The sequence below is a fragment of the Pezoporus flaviventris genome, unplaced genomic scaffold (genome assembly GCF_033815535.1).
Source record: "Pezoporus flaviventris isolate CSIRO_AGI_PZ_B2104156 unplaced genomic scaffold, CSIRO_AGI_Pfla_v1 ptg000070l, whole genome shotgun sequence".
NCBI lineage: Eukaryota > Metazoa > Chordata > Aves > Psittaciformes > Psittacidae > Pezoporus > Pezoporus flaviventris.
The window spans coordinates 1,060,750-1,085,466 of record NW_026892618.1 but is presented as its reverse complement, the minus strand read 5'-3'; the positions used below and the strand labels follow the sequence as shown (position 1 = coordinate 1,085,466).

At 42.4% G+C, this 24,717-nt stretch overlaps 1 protein-coding gene across 3 annotated transcripts in view; it reads right to left on the bottom strand.

Annotated features, from left to right (window-relative positions):
* The window catches only part of PHF21B (PHD finger protein 21B), a 166,088-nt gene that overhangs the window by 60,002 nt on the left and 81,369 nt on the right, over positions 1-24,717 (bottom strand). For all 3 annotated transcript variants that reach the window (XM_061472038.1, XM_061472040.1, XM_061472039.1), the window contains one exon: positions 7,447-7,776. In XM_061472038.1, the coding sequence (XP_061328022.1) occupies positions 7,447-7,776 (330 nt within the window). The remainder of the gene's footprint in view (positions 1-7,446; positions 7,777-24,717) is intronic.

Sequence of the window (24,717 nt, the reverse complement as noted above, 5' to 3'; positions counted from 1 at the left end):
TACAGATAGTCTGGTACACTTCTGATGCCAACAAGACTGCCAGTCCTCCTGTTCATTGCCAAAATTACCATGATAGTCATAACCCAAAGTGCAGTGTCTTCATTCTTCCCCTCCCCTAGACTTTTTCGGAGCCTCTGGATCTTTCTTTCATCCTTCCCTGTGCTCAGCAGTTATTTCTGCCTACACCTTGGCACGCTGAGATCAATGTGGATGCTGAAAATTGAACACTAGATCAAGAAGTATGGGACAGTATGGGGCAAAGAGCTATGCCAAGAGCTAAAAGGGGCCATAGCATGCCCCAAGGACTTGTGGGGCAGTTCTTGCTCCCAAAGATGGACTGCAGCATGGACACGTTTGAGGCATTCTCAAAATGACTGAAAAGGCCAGCAGTGTTGCTGTCAATACAAGGATCATTCCCAAAGCAACCCCTAGGAGCTTCCTGTGAAGAAGCATAAATTGATCTTTTATTTCTCAGTTTTCCAACAGCAAAATGTGGAATAATAGCACCTTAGTCACAATAATTCCATATTGCGAGGATAAATTAACTATTGCCATGTATTCAAGACACTGTGGCAACATGGATCATAGAATAAAGCTATCTATAGCTACATAACCAATACAGAGAAAAATATCTATAAATAAAAACTCTAAGTACTACTGCAATACAAATAATAAATAAAAGTGAAAAAGACTTAGTCATACATACAGGTGGATTTCCAATTACGGAGGAAGCACTTTTACAGAGAGCAGAGTGGAGCACATTAAGTGGGATGGTGAAGAGAAAGGTAATAAATCATTCTACAAATAAATTATTCTGAAAAACAGCCATCACAGGCAGAGGTATGTTCTTAAACTTCTGGAATGCAGTTTTTTCTAGTAAATTTATATCTAAGAAGTATATATGAGCATCCTCCTACATGTACAAACCCCACTTTTTCCTGGAACAAAACATGGATATCCATGTAGCCTGCTCAATCTAAACATGGATGCAAGTAGTTCTTTGAGCTGTGGAGTTAATGAAGCATTTGTGGAGAGCAGTTTACTATCCTGCCAAGAATTTATAGCACTATAAATCCTCATACTGTATTTTACTTTGAAATAACCTCCCAGTATAGACAAGCCCCAAGATGCAACAGCACATGTGCATGGGGAAGCTTGCCAAACTTTTCTCCAGCTGACCCAAGGAATACGTATGTGAGAAGGGAAGCATGGAGAAGAGCAGATTTTATGCTGTTGATCATGGAGTTCTGATGTCAGTGGAGGGAGTCAGTGCCTTGCTAAGATGTTTTCTAAGAGCCACAGAGTAATAGAGGCTGAAGCATCACACCAGGAACACAGACAAGAGACAACTCTTTTATTACAGCAGTATCCAAATATCCCTGCATCTAATATCCACTTCACACTTCAGAAGCCTCTGGGACCAGTACACATACAGAACATGACAGGTATATTCAGAGAATACTGCTGGGCTGCACAGATACAGGTAAGATAGCAAACGTCTCTCTGGAACTAAAGAAGTACAGCTGCCTGAGAGGCAAAGGTTACCTTGAGCAGTACTCAGAATACTGCTTCCAGGACACTGACAGAGCCATTCTGCATCACATTCCTGTAGGGCAATGTTGTGTACCTGTATCATGGTGCTTCATGGCCCAGGGCATATATATATATATATATATATATATATATAAATATATGAACATCCTGAAAAGCAACCAAGTGGTCTGAAAGCTATATTCCCCCCTTTTTGCTTGTTTTCCCAATGGCTGGCTAATCCAACTGTCTTTCAGCTGGCAAAAAGGCTTTCTGCTTTCCCCAAACTAGGTTCTGGGATGCCTGCTGGCCCTCAGTTTTGCTATTTCAAAGAGAATGAGGAGGGGCATTTTCTTTACCCAGCACATTGTTCCAGCACAGCAGATGGGACCTTGTCCTTCAGCAAAGCAACCTCAGATCCTGCTTTCAGTCAGAAAATGGTGGCTAGGACAGAAAATAGCAAATACCACAAAAATACAATTACAATTAAAATGTCATTTGAGAGGTTTATATTAAAATCTTTTTATACCAAGAGTACTTTGTAGGTACAGGCATGCTGATATCCTACAACTACCCAGTAGCTCCAGGGCATTCTCTATACAGAACAGCAATAGCTGTTCTCTGAAGGCAAAGCAGTCCTAGCGTGTATACAGCATATGCCAGCAAAATTCAGCTTATGCCAGCAAAATTCTGTTTTTGCCAGCAAAATTCTGCTTTTGCCAACATAACTTGCTCCAGATCATCAAAATGAAGCTCTAACCTTCATTTCTCTAAGCGGGAGAAAGAGCTATACCCATGACATCCCTGCACATTTACTTTCATCAACGTAGCTCCATCAGTCATGTCTTCATACACTGGATTGACACTGAAAGGCTGCCAAGGAATAGTGTAGACCTAGCATTAGTTTCTGGAGCTCACAATTTCCAATGCTTACAGATTTCAATCTTTGTTAATATTGCAACATTTCCTGCTTCTAATAAAACATATGATATATATCTAAACAATCTTCCAGTATGTTATGCATATATTTATTTAGATACTTTTTTCGGTGCAGATACGGCTTCTATTACAGTCAACGTTTCAAAATCACAAAAACAACAGCCTAAAACGAAAGTGCTGGCATGCAGCTACCCAAATGAAAATTCTGTAACAAATTTACATTTAATCCTATCTATATTTGAAAGTATTCAGATTACAGTGTTCGATGACCTATTTTTTTTTCAGCATTTCATTCTTCCTACTAGATACCACTTGAGATGACCATACACACATCCTGATCCCCTTAAATGTTTTCGAGCAGAAACCACTGCTCAGAAACTCATAACATTACATTTCATGCCCTTGCCATTTCCCTCACATTGCAGATACAGAGCAATAGGCTACATTAGTAATCTTATTTACTACTATCAGCTTGCCACCTTAACCCAGTTTGCAGAAAGCTGTCATTATCCCCCACCTTCAAACTTCAGTCATTTGAGCAGGAAAAAAAATACTTTTCTGAGCCATAACAATGCCACCCCCCCCCCCCAAAAAAAAAACAATAAAAGATAAAGTAAATGCTTATTAATAAATATCAACTACAGTGATTGTAGTTAAGGTGTTACTGCTTTGATTTGTAATCACCACTCTGGGAACAATCAAGAATACTGAGCATGAAGTAAGAACAGATTTTTTTTTTACTGGACCCAAAAAAGAAACCTTGCAAGCCAAAACAGTTTGGGTAAAAGAGTGATAATTAACATGCAATCCAGCACTACACTTCCTGACAGCTTAGGACCAAAGGTCAGCTCACATTTATTTGAATTTATAACTTAGTATTTCTAATTGTTCTTATCCATGCCTGCTGACTACTATCCTCAATAGAAGAAACCATATATATGTAGTTTTATATAGTTTATATATATATACAATATAGTTTTCTGCCTTACAAATTTGCCATTGCTCAGCTTCTTCTTCCATAAACAACTAATATAATCAGAGATACTAAATCACAAAATTATATTAGTTGAAAACTTGCAATGAGAAGACACTTGTAAAATAAAACAGCAGACCTCTAGCAAAACCAAGACAAACCCCTAGTGCTGGGCAGTATTCCCATGCTATTCCAATAATGGCAAGCTTCTGCTAAAATGAAGCTGCTCTTTGTGAGAAAAGTTGTAATGATAGGTCAAATACTGTTTCAGGTTTGAGAGAACACAGAATAAAACTTATGCATGAGCACCAGTGTACAGCAGATTGTAGTACACTGCGAAGTGCAAAATCATAGAATCATAAAATAGTTAGGGTTAAAAAGGAGCTTAAGATCATCTAGTTCCAAACCCTCTGCCCTGGGCAGGGGCACCTCACATTAAACCATATCACCCAAGGCTCTCTCCAACCTGGCCTTGAACACTGCCAGGGATGAGGCATTCACAACCTCCCTGGGCAACACATTCCAGTGCCTCACCACCCTCACAGTAAAGAACTTCTTCCTTATACCCAATCTAAACTTCCCCTGTTTAAGTTTTAACCTGTTACCTCTTGTCCTATCACTACAGTCCCTAATGGACAGTCCCTCCTCAGCATCCCTATAGGCTCCCTTCAGATACTGGAAGGCTGCTATGAGGTCTCCATGCAGCCTTCTCTCCTCCAGGCTGAACAGCCCCAACTTCCTCAGCCTGTCTTCATACAGGAGGTGCTCCAGTCCCCTGATTATCCTCGTGGCCCTCCACTGGATACCATGGATAATTCAACAGCATGGTAGTTCATCAGGTTAGAAAGTCTTTTCCTTTAACAACACTTAGAGAAGTTACAAGCTTGCAGGCAACTGTTCTAACCAGCAGTGCTCTCCAGCACCTGGCACTGTTAGGTCACTACTGAGGATAAATACATTAAATATGATTTCAAGCCTCTTCCTTCACTGATTTGGTTCATTTTTTTCCTATGGTTCCTGACAGAGACAGTAAAAGATAGTCTTTCACAAAATGACAGACCACTGAAACACTGAAACACTGAAACTTTTATCTATGAACATAGTTATTTGCCAGGATTCTATGAAATACCTACTAGGATATTGTCAAGTATCTTTCCAAAAAAGCATAAAATCCACGTTCAATAAAGGAAATTACCCTGCATGAATACAAAACAGGGATTCAAAATAAAAGCTCCCCACACAGCTAGTTTAGTGTATCAGCTAAAGACAACGCCATTTCTCCAGAAAAATGACAGGACAATCTGCTTCCCTAAGTGGATGGATGTGCCTTCCATTTGTTAGAGGATGCAGCAGGTGATGTCAGTCACGTGAAGTTCCCAATGACTGGAAAAAGGGAAATATAACCCCCATTTTCAAGAAGGGGAAAATGGATGACCCAGGGAATTACAGACCAGTCAGTCTCACCTCTGTGCCTGGCAAAATCTTGGAGCAGATTCTCCTGGAAGGCATGCTAAGGCACATGAAAATCAACAAGGTGCTTGGTGACAGCCAGCATGGCTTCACTAAGGGGAAATCCTGCCTGACCAATTTGGTGGCCTTCTATGACGGGGCTACAGAACTGATGGACAGGGATAGAGCAGTTGATGTCATCTACCTGGACTTGCGCGAAGTGTTCGACACTGTCCCACATGACATCCTTGTCTCTAAATTGGAGAGACATCAATTTGATGGATGGACCACTCAGTGGATAAAGAACTGGCTGGATGCTTACATGCCAAGAGTTGTGGTCAATGGCTCAATGTCCAGCTGGAGACCAGTAACGAGTGGTGTCCCTCAGGGATCGGTGTTGAGACTGGTCTTGTTCAACATCTTTGCTGCTGACATGGACAGTGGGATTGAGCGCGCCCTCAGCAAGTTTGCCGATGACACCAAGCTGTGTGGTTCAGTTGATACCCTAGAGGGAAGGAATGCCATCCAGGGGGACCTTGACACACTTGTAAGGTGGGCTGATGCCAACCTCATGAGGTTTAACCATGCCAAGTGCAAGGTCCTACACCTGGGTCGGAGCAATTCCAGGCACAGCTACAGGCTGGGCAGAGAAGAGATTCAGAGCAGCCCTGTGGAGAAGGACTTGGGGGTGCTGGTCAGTGAGAAACTTAACATGAGCCAGCAGCGTGCGCTTTCAGCCCAGAAAGCCAACTGCATCCTGGGCTGCATCAAAAGAGTGTGACCAGCAGGTCGAAGGAGGTGATCCTGCCCCTCTACTCTGCTCTCGTGAGACCTCACCTGGAGTATTGTGTGCAGTTCTGGTGTCCTCAACATATAAAGCACATGGAACTGTTGGAACAAGTCCAGAGAAGGGGCACGAGGATGATCAGGGGACTGGAGCACCTCCTGCATGAAGACAGGCTGAGAAAGTTGAGGCTGTTCAGCCTGGAGAAGAGAAGGCTGCGTGGAGACCTCATAGCAGCCTTCCAGTATCTGAAGGGGGCCTGTAAGGATGCTGGGGAGGGACTCTTCATTAGGGACTGTAGTGACAAGACAAGGAGTAATGGGTTAAAACTTAAACAGGGGAAGTTTAGACTGCATATTAGGAAGAATTTCTTTACTGTGAGGGTGGTGAGGCACTGGAATGTGTTGCCCAGGGAAGTTGTGAATGCTCCATCCCTGGCAGTGTTCAAGGCCAGGTTGGACAGAGCCTTGGGTGACATGGTTTGATGTGAGGTGCCCCTGCCCAGGGCAGAGGGTTTGGAACTAGATGATCTTAAGGTCCTTTCCAACCCTAACTATTCTATGATCCTATGGTCATTCCCTGTCCTATGTTTAGGAAGGGGCCTCCTTGATATTAAGAAGCCTCAACCATTCCAACATAGCTTTAATTTACAAATGTCAGGTACAGTTTGCCTATTGCCCTTATCCATATTGTGTTGTTCTTTCCTGATTATTAGGGATTTGTATTCTGAGCTTGTGAAGTGAAATTACAGTACAAAAACCCCAGAGTACCCCAGGCTCTACATGAAGAAAGTAGAAATTTCCAATGACAGCAATAATAGTTTATATCCTCTTCTCCAAAGTTTTAGGAAGGCTTTGTTACTTTCTTCACATTTAGCATCATTAGCATCATTGCCTTCTCTTGACACATACTGTGACTGGAGCAAAAACTTCTTTCGTGTGGCTGTAAACAGACTGCACAAAATGATGTGTCCAGCAAACAGCACTCCTTCCTCTTTTGACCTTTCACAAATTCAACCCATTCATTGCATATTTAGATTATTGAGAACATGGGCATTAAAGACATACTTATACATACATCTGAAGCTGGAAGCAACAGCCTGCCAGCTCCCATACAGATGTGCTTTTGGTCCCCCTGCCTAAGTGAGGGAAGGCATCGGCACACACCGTGGGTACCTGAAATGCCAGCACAGCCAGGAGACTCTCCGCCCCTGTGACCAGTCTCTAAGCTTGCAGCATGGCAACCAACATTTCTTTACGTATCACCTTGTTGTTTCTGAAGAACTGCTGCTTAATCGGAAAAACAGCGACAGAACTGGGGGCAAGCAACAAGAAGCAGCCAACTCCCCCCTGCCCAGCACAGCTCTCCTCGGCCAAGGGCCCGCATCTCATCCACGCTGTCAGAGGTGAGAGGACCTGTCTGCCTCCCAGCACGCCCGCAGCCCCGGACTTCCAGCTCAGTTCCCGCTCTACCTCGGGCAGGACGGGGAATACCCCGTACCCCAAGGGGGCAAACACCCACACTCGCTACGGGACGGAAGCTCCCAGTAGCACCACGGGGAGAAGCTCTCCCCTTTCCAGGGCAGCGAGGCGAATGCCTATAACCTGGGAGCACTTGGAGCCCCACCACCACCCGTACCCCCACAACGCTCCCCCTCCTCCAGCAGCCGCCCCTCCCAGCCCTGCCGGGGCGCCGGCCCCGCCCCGTCCCGCCCCCCGCGGCGGCGGAGTCCGCAGCGCACCGCCCGCCGCCTGCCCCTGCCTGGCGCTACCTGTGCGTTGGAGCCGAGCTCGGGCGGCCGTCGGGCGCCGAGCAGCTTGGCCGTGGTCTGCAGGTTGATGGGGGCGGTCTGCGGGGGCTCCACGCCCAGCCCGCCGTTGAGGTGCGCCGTCACCATCGCGATGGGCGCCTTGGCCGGCACTACGGAGATAGCCAGGCTCTGCCCGGGGCTGCCGCTGGGGCTCCCGCCGCCACCGCTGCCGCCGCCAACACCGCCACCGCCGGGTGCCTTCAGGAGAGCCGGGACGCCGCCGGGCTTGGCGCTGCCGCTGGCGCCGGTGCCCACCAGAACGGCCGCGGGGCAGCTCCGCACCGCCAGCTTCTGCCGGGGGAGAGAAGGGGAGAGAGAAGCGGCATCGTCACTCGCCGGGCTGCAGCCGGATCCCGGCCCCCCGGCCCCGCTCGGTCTTCCGAGCGCAGCGGCTGGATCGGCCCTGCCGGGCTCGGCCCCGGCAACACGGGTTTGGGTTTCTTCCCCCTTAATTTTATTGTTATTATTACTATATTTTTAATGTAATTCTTTATGGAAGGGCGGGGGGGCAGGGGACAAGGTTGCTCTTTCCCTCCTCGCTCGGGAAGTTGCTGTTTACTTGGGGTTTCCAAAGTCTTTTGGTATCTCTTTATGCCCGGAACTACTGATCCGGGTATAGATCTAGATAATACTGCAGTTTAATTAGTAATAGAAGGCTTAAAAGAACGTTATTTTCAACTTCCCCTTCCATCGGTCTGAAAGTCCCTTACATGTGCTCACCTTACCCCCAGCGCTTCGCTATTTTTCCTGTTCTTTCAGCCTCACGTCGGAGTCGGGTTTTTGGTTTCGCCTTTAACTTCCTCTCCCTTCTTCACAAACTTCCACTATTTGTTGTTGTTTTGCTTTGTTCCCCTTGCCCCCCCCCCCCCCCCCCAGCTAACTTTTCTCCACAGTACCCATTTTAACTCGTTGCTCTCTGTTTTTCTTAACAGTTGTGCTTTTAAATTGCTACAGAGTGACCATTCTGTCGCCTGTAATAGGGGTACATTGACTATGATCTTCTTACCCTATCCTTTACAGGACTTGCATGTGGGATTTCTATAGGCTCTGTTAAGTTGCTGTATCGTAAATGCCAGTGTCTGTGGAAAAAACTTTTTGCACTTGAAAGAATCTCAGAAGCTGTTCTTATTAATGCCGTTTAGAATCACAGAATTGTAGGATCAGCGAGGTTGAAAAAGACCTAGAAGCCAGGTCAAGCCTCTTTTGATACTTTGAAGTATTAAACATCTCATTTTTACAAGAATTGACAGTAACGATACTTTGTCCTGCAAAGACTTCTGCCTGTAACTTATTCACTGTCTGGTCCTGATGGTTTCAATGCCATTGTATCTAATGTGTAGTCTTCTACCAAAGGCCACTGCCTCTTTAGGTCTGCTGCTGTACTAGTAAAGTCATTAAGAGTTTTGTTGTCAACTTTGCTTGTTTAAGATACAGTGTAGATACATACATACATATATATATGTGTGTATGTAAAGTCACAGTAATGCTTAGTTCTTTCCAGAATTAAAGCTTAAAGTCTTCTGTACATAAAGTGGTACAAAAGTAACTGACTTCTAAGAACATAGCTTCCTTCTTACCTTTAAACCCATTATACACTTTAAGGCTGTAAAGCCTTAATTGTCAAATATGTTTGCTCCAGGAACTGTAGATTTTGTGTTTATGTGAAATAGAAAGTGTGCACTTTGTCAGAGATACCTGCTTCGTATTTTAATATACAGAAACGTCTTTTTTAATGACATTATCCTAGTAATGATGACTTCATATAAATTGTTTTAAGCTTTGTGCACTTTTGCCTTTACCTCTCATTCTCCATTATCCTAACTATCCCAAGGAAACATCAGCAATATTTTCCTTAGACTATGCTGTTGCACATCATAGATCATTTGAAGAAGAAAGAGGGAACTTTTCTTTCAGTACAGAAATACACTTGTGTGTTTAAAAGTACTCAAGTGAAAGCCAAGAAGCTCAGGTGTGTTTTATGTAGGTTGGAAAAGTTGCTCATGATGAAATCCTATACAATCTGTTTTGTCGTAGTACAGTTTTCCACTGGTGTTCCTTCTACTTATTGAATGCCCCAGTGCTGTGGTGATGCAGATGCAAAGCAAGTGCATGTAGGAGAGCTGAATACCATCTCTCCTGCTATACTGCACACCTCCTTGCACGGCACCTTATTAACCTGTACAGTGACACAAAGTGTTCAGATTTAGAGTTCAGCTTTGTGGTTGTATTCTTGTTTTGATTTATGTAACGTGAGAAATTCTAAAAGCTCACAGACTGTTGGAAAATGCTGTACCTGGTTACAGTGCTAGAAATCCATCACTTAACTGGAGTTAGTCCAGGAGTGAAATCCTAGCTCAGCTGCAGACAACCAGAGGTTTGCTGCCAGCATCAGCAGCAGCCAGGAATTCTTTTTTATGGAATTACAAGCATTCGCTCTCCCTGATAGGTTACTGTATTGATGAAGTGTCTCCTAGTGTTTGTTCTCAGACATGGGAACATTTTGATTTCTGAATGGAAAACTTCTCACAGAAATACACAGTTTTACTGTACCAATTTTCACTGAAATAAAATTCCTAATATGTAATATTCTAGAGGTCTTGGTACAGCTTTACTTTCTTCTCGGGCAGTTCAAGAATACCTGAGCAAACAAAACTCCACGATCCCAAAAGATACACAGTCTTTGGTATCCCAGTGAAAAAAGCAAGTAAATTAAGTAGAAGTCAATTATGACTTTCCTGACAAAATTCAATAGCAAGTAATTGCTTTTTGTCTTGTTTCAGGGGAGGAAATCGTACCAAGAAAATGCAAAAGCAGCAATTCTATATAGAAATAGAAAAAATCAGTACTCAAGCTACCATCCATCCATTTCCACTGTTCTCCCTGTCTGTATTAACTGCGAGTTAGTTTTGTGTGTCTTTGCATGTGATATGTGGAGGTATTTTCCTAATAAACTGACAAACCTGTCTATTCATCTGTACGTGACACAAAAAGCTAAGGAAGTAAGGGTTACTGCTTGTTTCAGTCTAAATGAGATAAATGTGAAATGCTTGTCATGTTGAACATGCATCTCCTTACGGAAAACTTTCATTTTTATTTAGGTTTAGGGCTCTTTTGTAAGTAAATATAGGGGAAAAGGGCCAATCGGCTCATGCCAGTCACCTCCCTGGGAAGCAATGCTGTGCTAAGTTTACTTAAATAACTGCAAGGTTTAGAACCTAGATCTGGAAGCAGATACAAAGGATCTGGTTCTCAAGATTAGGTTCCAAAAGAGAGTTACAGAAAAACTGTCTGGGGAAGAGCAGGGACAGTATCTCTTCTGTGTCTCATTTAATTCATTTTTTGAAAATAGACCTACCAAAACTTAAAAAATACCCCCCTTAGTCAGATTATGTTGGTTAGGGGATGAGCTGTTAATGCAGCTTTTCTTTGTAAGAACTGTTTTTACCTTGTACTCTGTAAAAACCTTGATAAAGGAGTGCTGGCAGAAACAAAAATTACGGTATGAGAGATTAAAAAAAAGTCCTCCACAAAACCTGCATCTGCTGTATTCTGTTTCTTCCAGAATAATTAAAAGAGTAGTCTTGGTTTTTAAAGAGAAAGGAAATCTGCATTTCGATAATCAGTGAGCATAACATACTCTCTGACACTCTTGGGATTATGAATAATAAGAAATGAAGCAAGCTTTGGACACTGCAGCTGAAAAAATGTGCTGATATAGTGGAAGAGCCAAGAGAGTAAAAAATATTGGCTCTAAATGCTGGAAAGCAGGTCGCTGCTTCTCATCCACAGCATAACAGTTCTTACAATACACCAATTTTGAAGCGGTGCCTTTTCAATAGCAACACAACTTTCATTTTCACTGCAGGATGCCACAGGCAAACCGGAGTTTGAAATATGTATGCCAGTCACATGCAAACACACTACAATGTGCTGGAAAGCTGCCACTTGTTTATGATTTCCCATCTTGTATGTGGCACAGCCTCAACTATTCAAAGCAGAGCTAATATTTTTTTCCATATGTATCAAAATAACTCTGGCCTTTCTATTTGTACATGTAAGCCCTCTCTCTCCCTACCCTCTCCTTTCTATTGAGGTCTATGCTGTAAATGTTTGCAGGTGAGAACCAACTATGCAATAGTTTTAGCCTCCGTACCAGTGGTAACTCAAATGCTACTTCACCCCTCATGTATCATGAATCATTCTGTTCAGTGAATAAAGAAAGGGAAAGAGCAAAGGGAGAAAGGATTCGAAGGGGGCTGTGCTGTCATGGTGCACACCCTGAACAATACGGTATAGGAATGCACGTACACTGCAGAGACAGCATCACTTTTAGTGTAAGGCTTTGATTCCTTCATTTTCACTCTGCTGCAGCTTATATCCCATCTTCAAATCCTAAGCAATACAATGTCAACTTTACTTTACACATAAATCTCAAATAGGAGTATGGTCATACTCTGCAATGGAGGAATGCTCAGCTATTGGCAGCTCTTTGCCATGGCAATGATTTAAAACAAACACATGCCTATCTTCACGTTTTCCTAGTAAAATATGGATCTGCTTAAAAAGGACCTAAAATTCACTGTCCATCACATTTATATTTTAACACCTACGTGCTGTAGATAGAGACTTCAGTCCATTAATTTTCCTAGAATGATGCTCTCCTGACAAAGCAGTTTCACTGTGAAAAACTGGACTTGTTTTCAGAACAATATCAGTTCTTTTCCTTAGTGGCCCCATGGCTAAGAGAAAACATTTGGCATAACCCTGAGAGTTTATTTAGCTTGCAGAAGACTGGCAATCCACTTTCAAACCAAAATGATGACTTGTCAATTAATAATTTAGCATTCAGCACTAATCTAAGGCCCCGCATGCAAAACAGCAGAACAGACTTCTCCAGCAATGACGACCATGACCTCTGTTCATTTACTCAATTGTCACAATAAAAGTCTCTTGAACAACAGAATATTTAATATTCAAAGAGTGACAACACACAAATGCATTGTGGACAGGCCACCAGCTATGGCACTTTAGTATAGTGTCTTAGGACTTTGGTACAATCCTACGAATTTCAAAGTATTCCTCATGCATTTCCAAGTTGCTACTTATATACACAGCTGATCCTGCCTGACCTATACCTTCAGTCATGAGCCAGCCACCTCCAAAACTTTATACACTGAAACAGAAATGAGCAGGGCTTTGGCTGAGCGTGATCTATACACATACAGAGGCACCCACAGGAGGTTGGTGGGTGTTTGTGGAGGCAGAAAGCTCTGCAATCTGTATTTTCTCTCTGGACTTCCATAAAACACACTTCCCTTTGCATAAAACCCTTGGGCACCAAGTTGCTTATGCCCCAAAAGAAAACTTTAAAACATGTTTTCATACAATGAGGATGAAAAACATCACATGGAAAAGTTTTAGGCGCTGTTCCTGAAACACTAAATTCAATGTAACACTGTGTTCAAGATGTGCAACCGAGGAGGAGGAGGAGGAGCATTTTTAAGGAAGGCTGGGATAGTTCTCCTGCCAATCTCTCGGTAAATGACCTGTCAGTTTGATGCAAGCCTTCTCCCTGCGACGCCCAGGCTGGGGCTGGGGGAAGGGCTGGGGAGAAAGGAGGGGAGGGAGGAGAAATTGCTCGACAGAAATATTTTTAATGATCCCCAGGGAGGGGTCAGCATGGCGCGGGATGATGTGCGGGATGCAGTGGGCAGGCAGCCTTCCTCTCTTTCCTCTCGGGCTGCATGACACCCCCTCGGCTGCTCCCTGAGCAAACCCCTGTCCCCCGGCTTTTCCTAAAGACAGCCCCCCAAAACACAGTTAATAACGGAGGAGGCAGTGACTGCCCGACTTGGTGGAACTCAGCTGTTAGTTTTTGTCAAGAGGATTAAAAAAAACAAACCAAAAATACAAAAACAGCTGAAGGAAATCTGGGACTCAGTGGAAACAGCCTTTCCAGGGGTGGACTTTCAGCCAAAGGAGGCCGAGGGTGAAACACGAGCAGAGGGTTTTACATGTGTTGAAGTACAATCTCGGCATCATGATTTTTTTAAGGCTTCTTTTGTCTGTTGGATTCTTCTCCCTTTCCTTTCTCTCTCTCCCCCCCCCCCCCCCCTTTTTTTTTTGACAACTTCCTGCCTGCCTGTCATTAGAAGTAGGAATGTATTCCTTTCTCTCTATCAGATCTCAGTTAATTAGCCATCGCTGCAGCAGGCTCAAGGATTTAAATTCAAAGTGAAACTCATTCTAATCAAAACTGCAGCAAACTGGGGGTTTTGTTTGACTTTAACCTGAAAGTCAGTTATTGTATCACTGATGTACATACCACATTACCAGCTGAGTGCTTTCAGCATCCCTCTATCAGTGTGAAATATTTAATCGGCACAAGGATCCAATCAGCACAGCAGAGGGGAATCTAGTGTGTGCATTAATTTACTTTCAGTTGAAAAGCAGTAAAGCAGGTCAGAAATATATAACCTTCTCCCTTCCCCCCCTCTGCTTTCCCCTCCCAAACAAATACACAGCACATCAGAAGAGTTTTGGCGGCGGGGGAGGGAATGAAAGCCACCCTGTATGAATCCAGATTGGAGAGTCAGACAATAAATTAGTCATTCCTGCCAAAGAATGACAAACACTGCCTGGAACAGAAGAGGGGAACAACCCCCCCCCCTTCCTCCCTTAAACATACCCCCCAAAATCCTCTCTCAAATTAATTATGTTGTGTAATTGTTTGTTTTTTTTAATCTTTGACTCTTTTTAAGCTAGAAAGATGGCTGAATGATTACCCCTTCTGTGTACGACATTAATTAGAAGGAAAGCAAATGCCAGAAAATAATGAAACAGTCTTTCTATTAAGGTGCAATGGCTTTGGATTTTCTGACCAGCCTTGTTCCCCAGGAAAGGCTTCCATTAATGTTATTGCTATTAAAAATCTGTTTCAGAAGCATTCCCAAGCTCTTCTACACATCAGCAATTTTATGTATCACAGAAGCATACCACAGCATACAGAAGCTAAACTTTTTTTCCTAGCAAATTTACCCTTGTATTTCTCACTTATTCTCTGAAGACAATCACGTTCCTTATCTCCTTCATACCGTAACGAGAATATCGACATGCAGTTTTCTTTCACAAAGGATCGTTTACAACACGACTGTTACGTGAACAAACTTGTACAGCACTGCAAGCAAAGCCATCGCGCAGAAATGCGACAACAGGCAATGATTAAAGTTCCACCACAAAACCCCACCCCAGCTCGTCAGTCTGATGTGGCCAAAGCTCTTCACGTGGCTACTTTCCAAGACAGGGCAGCAATGAAGAATTAGCTGATTTATGTAAAGAGAGAATTTTCCAAACTGGTAAACACCCTAATAATGGTAACAGTGGGCTTGGAAAAGCACATATTCACTGAAATGCAATTAGCCTTTAATTTCTGAAACCATTAAACAGCTTGCTGACTGAAAAACCAACACGTTTTCAACTGTACTGCTAACTGACAATCCACTCATCAAAGCTCAGAATTATCCGCTTAGTGACTTGTAAACAGCACTTTTTAACTAACAAGGAGTAGGGGGGAAAGAGGATGATACTTAATGAGAAAAGTCAGATTCATATTATGGAACATTCTGGAAGTGCCTGTGCATCTTGAAGGAGAGGAGGAGGGGGAGCTAGGATGGGGGTGTTTTTTTTAATAACCTCACAAATAATCCCTCCTCCTTTCTCTCTCCCAAACCATGTCAATGATCAAGGAAATGAGAACAAGGCGCTTGATTCACAGCTGACTCTCTCTTCTTGTTACATCAGATCAAGAAGGAGCAGTCTAAGAGGGGGGCTGATTTCTGCAGGGGAAACAAATCTACAAGCTGGCATTTTGTCTGCTACTCCTATTAATTAGCCCACTTTTTCTGTCAGAAAAGGAGCTTTTAAAACTTGCAACAGAGTTACATGTGTGCCCACTCACATACGCCGCATATATGCAGAACATTAAATATTATGCATGTAGGACAAATCCCTCCCAAAAAATCTTCAAGGAAAGAGTGGTTGGTTTCCTATTTGATTTGATGGATGGATCTCTATTTTTTTCCTTAATCCCAAGAAAAACTGCGTAGTAAACTGCTAACAGTAAGATGCAGCCCACGCTAAAGCTCCTGTTAATGACAGCCTTTGGATAGGGTGTATTGTGCTCTGGATCAGGTCCATAGCAGCATGACTGCAACTCAGTCTGAATGTCTATGAAATGCTTCTTTTAAACCCAAACTTACAACAGATGAAAACTTTGGCTTGATCTCACTTAGAATAAACCAGAAAGCATACAGGCATCCTCTTGGCAGGTCAGAGGAGGGTTTAAATGGCTCCCTGCTGTGTAACAAGGGTTCTCCCCTAGCCCCAAAGCTGCAGTCCTACTTGCCATTAGCAGCTCAAAATTTACATCCTTTTGCTGTTGCCAACTTCAGTTTCCCATGATTTGCCATGTCCTGTGCATTCAGGAGGACGGAATTCATCTGGCTTTATTTGATGGTAAAACCAAAAACAGCTCTCCCCAAACAAACACACAAAACCGAAACCAGTGTACACCATATAAACACTAATGTGCTTCTAATTTAAGTTTTGAAAAAACAAAGGCAGAGTGATTAAAGGCCAGGCGCATGCAGCTCAGCATATGGAGCCACAGTAAGTGCCCTAGAACAAGTTGAATGTTTCCATTGTGTGAAAGACTCATTCATTATAGCTACAAGATGCAGTGCAGACATTTGCATTTTTAGAGGGGCATCTTGTCATTTTTAGATAAATCATGGGATCCAGACCTTTCTAAACGGCATCAAAGCTTGCATTTCTTGCTATCCTGCCTCCTTTTGTTTCAGTAATCTGCCTCATAATTTTCTTTTCCTCTGCATGAATGTCATTAAAGTTTGCATCCTAGTATGTCTGCAGCCTAAAATGTGAAGTCAGGGGCTTCTCTTTTTTACTTAAAAACATGCTGCTTCTTATGATCAAGCAAGGCAAAAAGAGCTGCAACTGCATGCAATGAGAAAAATAAACAATAATTGAGTAATTTATTGCATACAGTTTCAAAGCTGCTGCCTCCTGAGTCACATTCCCTCCCCCCATATTCCTCCCACTAACCCATGCCCTCCCCCCCCCCCGGACCTGATAGTAATTTCTTTGATTTCTTCCTCCTTCACCCTAGCTTAAAATCAAATTTGGAAATGCCCATCTTCCTTGGTGTGGCAGGAAGAACTGGCAATACAATAAACTAAGCCAAATTTTGTTTCTTTATTCCCTGCCCCCTCACACTTCCTTTTTCCCAGATAATACAGAAACCTCCTCAAATGAACAAATGTAACTGTGAAAAGATACAGACTTCCCATGGGATCAAACCACTAGTTCCACAGTATACATATAAAGAAGAAAGAAGCTAAATGGTTGCATTTTCCCCAAGGGAAGGCACAGCTTCAGTTTGTGAAGTATTCCTGTCAGAAATTCTGGGTAAGTTGCAAAAAATTCCTGCTTCATCTCCAGACCTTGTACAGACATTTCCCCAGCAATTCTACATATGCTCATTTCATCCCAACAGTACAAGCTTTTAGTATTACTGTGTTACTCTGGAGTGATTACTGTTTTCCAACGGCAAGCATATTTGCACGGTAGTTATGAAACTGCTCGGAGCAACCTTTCAATTTTCCAACACTCCAAAGTATAGCCTTGGTGAAAGGAAACAAAGAGGAAGGGGAAATAAACAGCCCAAACTGAGCGCCTGCATCTACGCATCTCTGTCCAAATCCAGGCTCTTGCGTCCACATGGACAACTGCCAACTGGCACATGGGCAGCAGTGGCCAGAGGCAAGGTCACCCTGTGCTCATACACCCTGAACCCAGGTGACCCTGCTCATTTTTGCATGTGAACGTTGGTACAGGAATAAAACTGAGCTCTAGATTTTGTTGCAAAACCTGAAGACAGTGCTTAGTTCAAAGGACAGAAGAGGAAAATAAATTTATGAACAGGGTTTTTACAAAACCCATCAGCTATCAGCACACCTTACTAATGAAAAACCCATGTGGCTTGGCAGCACAGTGAGTACTCACCCCAGTCTCTGGCTGGACCTGTGTCTACTTCTGGTTAAGCACATCAGAACAGAAATGTAATCAGAGGTGTCTTCTAAGGTTTAGATAAATCCCTTTGCCTCAGTTTCCCAAATTGATAACATGTCTTCCTTGTGAAAATTAACTGGCTAGCATATATTAAATGCTGTTTATTTGTTATTAAAGGTGAGTTGAGTAATATGATCTCATCTTAATCCAACAGGATTATGGCTGTCAAATCAAAACTACTGCACTATCATACTGTTTATCTAATCTTGTCTGCAATATTTTCTGATGACCTCCAAAGGAACCCTTGTGGAGATGAAGATGGGACTTCACAGCTCTAAGCATTTTTCTGGGTCTGTGTGTGCACGCCTGGCCACATAATGAACTAAGTGGAGGGCACAAAGTTAATTACATGTCTTTTTCTTTCCACAAGTTGCATAAAAAGCAATCTAGGGATCCAGAAATATAGTAAAGGCCAGAGTCAGAGATGGCAAACACACAACTGCTAACTACACCTCTATAAAGAGGTGTTAAAAGTCTGAAGAACAAAGGTGTTCCAGGAAGATGGAAGGGAGAGGAGCCAAGGGGGGGGGGGGGGGGGGGCGGGGCGCAAATTTCTTACAGTAGCCCTTTTGGAGCACCTTTTGTGAATGAAGGGAAAAGAGTTGAAGTGGCAAGCCTCTGACAGATATTCCTCTTGCTCTATAAAATAAAACTTCTGCAGTGAGAATGATGAACAATTATACAGGTGCTTTGCAGAAGTAAATTAGAAGGATGAGTTGTCAGTGGGCTTCCATCTCAAGACCTCTTACTTTCTAGTACACCTTAATATACAGAGGATGACAGTCTCAATACCTTTCTCTGTCTATTCCCACAATGTCCGAGCATCCCTGCATCATTCATAGAAGCCCCTTTGATCCAATGAAACCCCTCCAGAGGTAGCAGCTCTGAGTACATCTGTGGAAGGAAGCTGCAGGAGCTAAAACTGAGGCACATTCACATGACATATCAAGTCACAGCTGGAAATTGAACCTTGATGTGCAAACTCAAAACGTTATTCAGCAAGAGAGCACCCTCATTCCTCACTTCATTTTTTCTTCAGTTGCACCACTTCATTTGCCATGTGCCCTATCCAAAACGTAAATTTGAATAGTCAAACCGCCCTGTTTATCCAACCTTATGGTTCAGTGTGCTGGCAAGTGTAGCTGCCACAGCACTTGAGGCAGCAACAGCAGTGAATAGGTTTTTTCTGTCTTTCAAGAAGTGGATGTGCAAAAAGGTAGATTATCAAACAATGGATTATCAAAACCATTTCAAAAACCTGGCTGAATGAATATCACCTGATCAGATATCACCCCTTACAGAAGTAGGGGATACTGGAAATTAGGGATACTGGAAATTAAGAACTCCAAGCCCCCTGTCATGTGCTCAGACCACTACACAATCCTCTACTTTTTTTTTATGGGGGGCATATAATGGCCTAGTTCCTCTAGGGACATGAGTGGTTTAGACAGATAAAAAAAAAATTACCCCCCCCTCCCTAATCCCTCCAGTCTGACAAAGAATGCTGCGTGAGTACATACATGTGAAAAATCAAAAGCAAATTTTTACAGTTTGAGAATCACAAGTAATACCACTTGACTAGATACAGATAATTGATCAGTCATAATAAGAGAGGGATACAGCATGTAATATTTTGCTTTCAATAAGACTTCAGAGAATGCATAAAAAAACTATTTAGAATGACTGAACTGTATAAATATATTAGAAGATTTGAAAATATTGGGTAAATTTAAGAAACAAGGGAATGATATGCTTTCACTCTAACTTAATGGAAATGCAAATGATAAGATAATGCTGAAAGGGAAAGAAAGGTATACAGCAGCAGTGTTGGGAAAGAATATTAAAAAGAGACAAAGGAGCTGCTAATGAAGGACTGTGTAGATTCTGGGATGAAACTAAGACACTACATAACCATTATTCCAGAGGCCAAAGAGAGAGTAACAAGCAATAAATAATGCAGATCATGCCAATGGCAGTAAATAAAACGGAACATAGAAGACAGAATGAGAAAGAACAGACTAGGCCCACTTCAAAACAACAATAGGAGAGGAACACAATGGCTAAGGAGAAAGCAAGGACAGGCTACACAGTAACTCTGCTGCTGCATTCACACATAAAGATGGAGGTGATTATATAATGCACAGATAAAATGGAAATTATCTGCAAAGTTTAGACCCTAGTCTGCAGTTATGAGCATGTGAACTGGTTGCTAAACTACTTCCAGGAAAAGGAGAAAGAAAGACATTTTGTATGTTGATTTTTTTGGTAGTGGAAAGCACTTAGGTACTTCAAGCATGAGAGCTATACAGGGAGCTGCGCAGAGTGACAGAGAACCGTGTGTATACTGAGAAGAGATTCAAGGGCACAAAAGAAAGGCAAGAAGAGAATGCGAGAAGCTTTAGCAAACTTTTCCACAACTTTGTTACATTTAAGAATCAGAATAAACAACATTCTCTTGGCCTTATTTCCCATTGTGTGCTAGGACTGCAAAATATCATAGCCACTTAATAGAAACCCTACCTCAATCAGTCACTCAGACCCTTTGCCTGGAACATTTATCACAGCCAATAGCTTTTATTTTGATAAAAGCCATTTTGCAAAGAAGCTGAACACAAAAAAAAATGACAGGGTGGTCAGTAAACACTGATGCTTTGTCTCTCCAGTTCTCCAGCACACACACTTCCATTCGGGCTAGCCTTTTTCTCTGCAAAAGCAGAACATTCTTCAAAGCAGAAGACAAGGACTAGGACATGGCCATGGAGTTCTGTGGCAGGTTTGTGCAGCAGCTGCTAGAGATCTGAGTTCAAATGCAGGTCGAGCCGTAAGAGGGAAAGGAAAAGGAAGTCCTTGTTCCAGCTCCCATGTTGCAAAATCATCTGGGGTGCAACCCCCACCCCAGGATAAGACTGGGCTGCAATTCTGTGAACTGCAAAGACATGATGTAGAAAAACAATGGGGCAAGTAAGGGGCAAAATGATGCTTTGCACATTCCAGTGGATTCCAGCTGAGCCAGAGGTGAGGATGTTAACAACACTCAATGTGAAAGAAGTAGCTCTCTGCACAGTTTCTTTATTGATAGTGTGACTGCATCCAGCTCTGTATCATTTTATTCCTGCTTTCAACCCTGCTTTTAATCTTTTCTTTTTTTCCAAAGAACTAAAATCTTTAAAAGGAATTGTGAAAAAATAAATTATTGTCTTCTCCAGGAGGTGACTGGAACAGGCTGTGTTTCAGCAAACATTGTATGCCAATATAAATTCACACTGCTTCTAGAGAAATCCACCTCCTGGTCTCTTGATCATCCTCCTGTGCCATCCCAACCTACATGACTGCACCAGCATTCAGATAGCTGCACAATAAACTAATAGCTCTACTCATTAAAGCTAACCTGGCAAAGAAAACAAATACAGGTTTTAACAGTTCACACCCTAGTTGTAGCAACAACTGGGCCAACACAGCAGAAGGAGATAGTAGGGAGAAAGAGTGAAGCAGGAAGGAAAAGCACCCTTCCAGAAGAGTGCTGGCATAGTGTTTGGGCAATGATGGGCATAGGCTTGGCAACTTCACAGTGAATTGGGAGGAAACCAGGGAGAAATAAAAGAAAGGATTAAAGAATAAAAGCAAGAAAAAAACCACATGCAAAAGCCCATTAGGACAATCCACCTTGGCCAAAGAAACAAAGTAAAAAGCCACCATGCCTTTCATTGCTAGGCAAAAAAAGTTGTAGTAATGCTATTTCAGTAGTAATCAATAATCAACACTCACTTTCTTCAGCTGGGTATTCAACTGCCTGTGTGGAAACAGTCCCGTTTCCAGCAGACCGCTGCCTACAACCTAACCAAGGATAATATGCAGACTCAGCAGAGAGGCTAAAGACTGCATGGATGCAGTGAGTAAATTACCCTCTCAACCCTCAGAGGATTATAGGTCTCTATCAAGTCATTTAGATTTTAAATTTGACCTGTCTTAAAGCATTTATAGCTTGCCAGGGAATACATTCTGTATTCTCAACAGCCATTTCAAGGAAAATAAATCTCTTGGTTACAAAAAATATTATATTGTTATATTTAATAATTCTAATAACAATTTCTACACACAAAAATTTTTACCAAAAAGGCTATGCACAGTAAGTTTATACCTCAGTTTAATATACACTAACATACCCATGTAGACCCATCCACCTATAAGATACTACCCTAAGTTTTATGCTGACATGAAAAATAATAAATCAACATGAAGAACGGGAGCCATCAAAAAAACAAGTCAATAAAAGTGATTTGGAAAAAAAACAAAAATCCATCAAATGCAAAGAGAGGGAACAGACAAGGGAGAAACAGGGTATTAAGAGAAAGGTATTCAAAACTTAAGATTTCTTGACAGTGTTCTTTCCAAGAACCAAAAGCAAGATGTGCTGGAATGCAGTGCTGTGCTAGGCGAAAGGCAAACGCATTCCATTTTTTAACTAAAAGTTTCAGGAAGAAGTAAGTACAGCATCAGAGACGCTTTCTTAATGTGAAGGTGGACAAAGTGGCAAGAGACAAAGACTGCTGAATTCAGCAGTAGCTAAATCTATAAATGGGAAAAGCAATCTGCAAATGGAAAGTTTTCCAAACTGAAAAGAAAGTGAAGCTCCTAAGTATTTTAGCAGTGAGCATGACTGAATCTCCTGCTATTTATTATATCGGTATCATCCATTAGCATCACTGCATTTAAGGGCTTATCAGCATTTCCATTCAAAAACTCAATATATTAGAAGTTTATTAGTTGATTGCTTATCTGGGGAGGGTGTGGATGAAAGTAAGATGGTACATATGCTGAAACAGGGCACATGTTTTCAGCCAAGAGATTTGTGTTGTGTTTGTTTTTAAATGCGCTCTAAGACATGTGAGCAATTTCATAAGAGAGTTTGCCAGTTACCATACAGTCTGAGTGTAACGGGACTTGCAGTGACATAAGCCCTTACATAAGCTGCAGAAAACCAGGGCAAGTCCACTCCAGAAAGACTGGAAGGTAGAAATAAAACCAGTCTTTTGACCCTGACAAATAAGGCTTTGCATAAGCCCGTCCAGTCTTTATGCTGTTCCAAGAGCAACTCTAGATCTGAGGAAAACAAAAAACAACCCAAATTATTTTGGACTGGCAGATGTGCATGTCCAGACTAGCCTCTCTGCCAGCACAAAGGGAAGATGAGGTGGCCACTCTCAGAGCAAGACAGCTATTGTGCCAAGGAGATGCAAACGGGGCCTCAAATTTTGTGATATTTTTTCACCTTCCAAGATGTATACCTCTGCAGTTCCCTCCTCACTGAACATGGTAACTGCAGATTTAAAAAGCTGGCACACCTACAGTTCAGAGCATTGCTGGTCTACTGAGTCAGAAGAAACTTCTACTTCAGTTTATGTGCTCACTGAGCTTTATTCTTCTCTCCCACAGCAGATTAATATCTATCAGCTTCAGCAGAATTAGTCTTGGTTCAAACTGATGTCAGAGCAGTAAGATATCCAACTGAATGTCTTTAAATGATCCTGCTATTTGCTCTCTGGTCACTATTTTCATAAAGGGCAATCACAAGCAAGGCAGGCTAAATTGATGAGGCTCTCTCCACTGTCAGTTAGAACTAGCTCAAACATGGAGCAAAGCATGAGGCTCCTCAGTCACCCCATGGGGACATTACAGAACCCACTGCGAGTTGATAGACCCATAATCTCTCTGGGAACACCCTACTAGTGCCTTTACATGGAAAGAGACAAGCACCTCAAAAGGCAAATCACCCCACCTGCTAGGTGAACTCTGCTATGAGGAGGTCTGTTTCTCTCCACTGACACTAGGCATGTGGGCTTCTAATTTAATCATCCCTATTAGGCGATGAAGGTTGGAGAATTCAAGCCCAGAAACCTAAACAGTGTGACAATCAGTCATGCAAACACATAAGTTTTTATCTAAGAGACATATTTGTATAAAATTGGGATATCTCAGTGGGGAGTGAGCTGCAGGAATTCTGTTCCCAGACCGTAAATCAGGCTCACCTTGCCTCAGTCTAGGCCTTCACACCTTAAACCTCAAACATGATGTTCAGAGGAAAGTAAAAAGTTTTCAGAGAAAACTCCCAAATAGATGATGTTGGCATTTAGTTTGGATTCTAATATGTTAAGAATTAGTCTAAATAACAAAAGCAAGAAAATTTGTATATTGATCTCAGGGACAGGCAATTTTGGTATAGACATCCCCTGTCCAGGTGTTCAGGACCCAGGCTGATGCAATCATGATGGTGCATAATTTGCCATCTGACAAAATATCCTCCCATCCCTGAACTGAATCTACTGTCACCATGCACCTGCAGCAGTTCTCCCACACACATGGATGGGCTGCTGAATGGCCAGCATTCCCCAAGGCAGGGACAACATTGCCTGTGAAGCTTGGTAGCCTCACCTTCTCCCTTTCTGAGAGCACCACTTAGTTGTTCTTGCTTTTAAATTAAAGGCAAAACAACTCCTCAAATATGTTCCCCCAGGTACACAGGCAACATACATATGTCTTTTTGACACAGCCTTGCATGGCAGCCCTCCTACCTTGGAAAGTTCTGGCTTTCCATGAGATGCTGCAGTGTAGTGTGAGAACAATTTTTGTTAGGAAGTAGGCTGATACTGTTCAGGTTGCTCATCATAGAATCATAGAATAGTTAGGGCTGGAAAGGACCTTAAGATCATCTAGTTCCAACCCCGCTGCCATGGGCAGGGACACCTCACACTAAACCATCTCACTTGGGTGTGACCTTATCAACAAGGATTTTTTACAACTATGCAGGAGCCAGAGCAAAATGATCTAGACAAACTCAGTGTCCTGGCACAGAGCACAAGCACAAGCAAAAGCTGGCTCATGGTAACAAAAATCCGCCCTTGCATCATCATGACTAAACTATAAATGAGATGCCTTGTCTTTTTTTTAATCACTCATGACTCTTCTTAAGGGCTGGCAATATGAGAGTAGATTTCTTACAGTTTTACACAGAAATATTGTTAAAGTGACTTCTAAAGCTTTTTTATACTGAAGTAAAAAAAATATAAAATTTCACAATGCCTAGTTTTT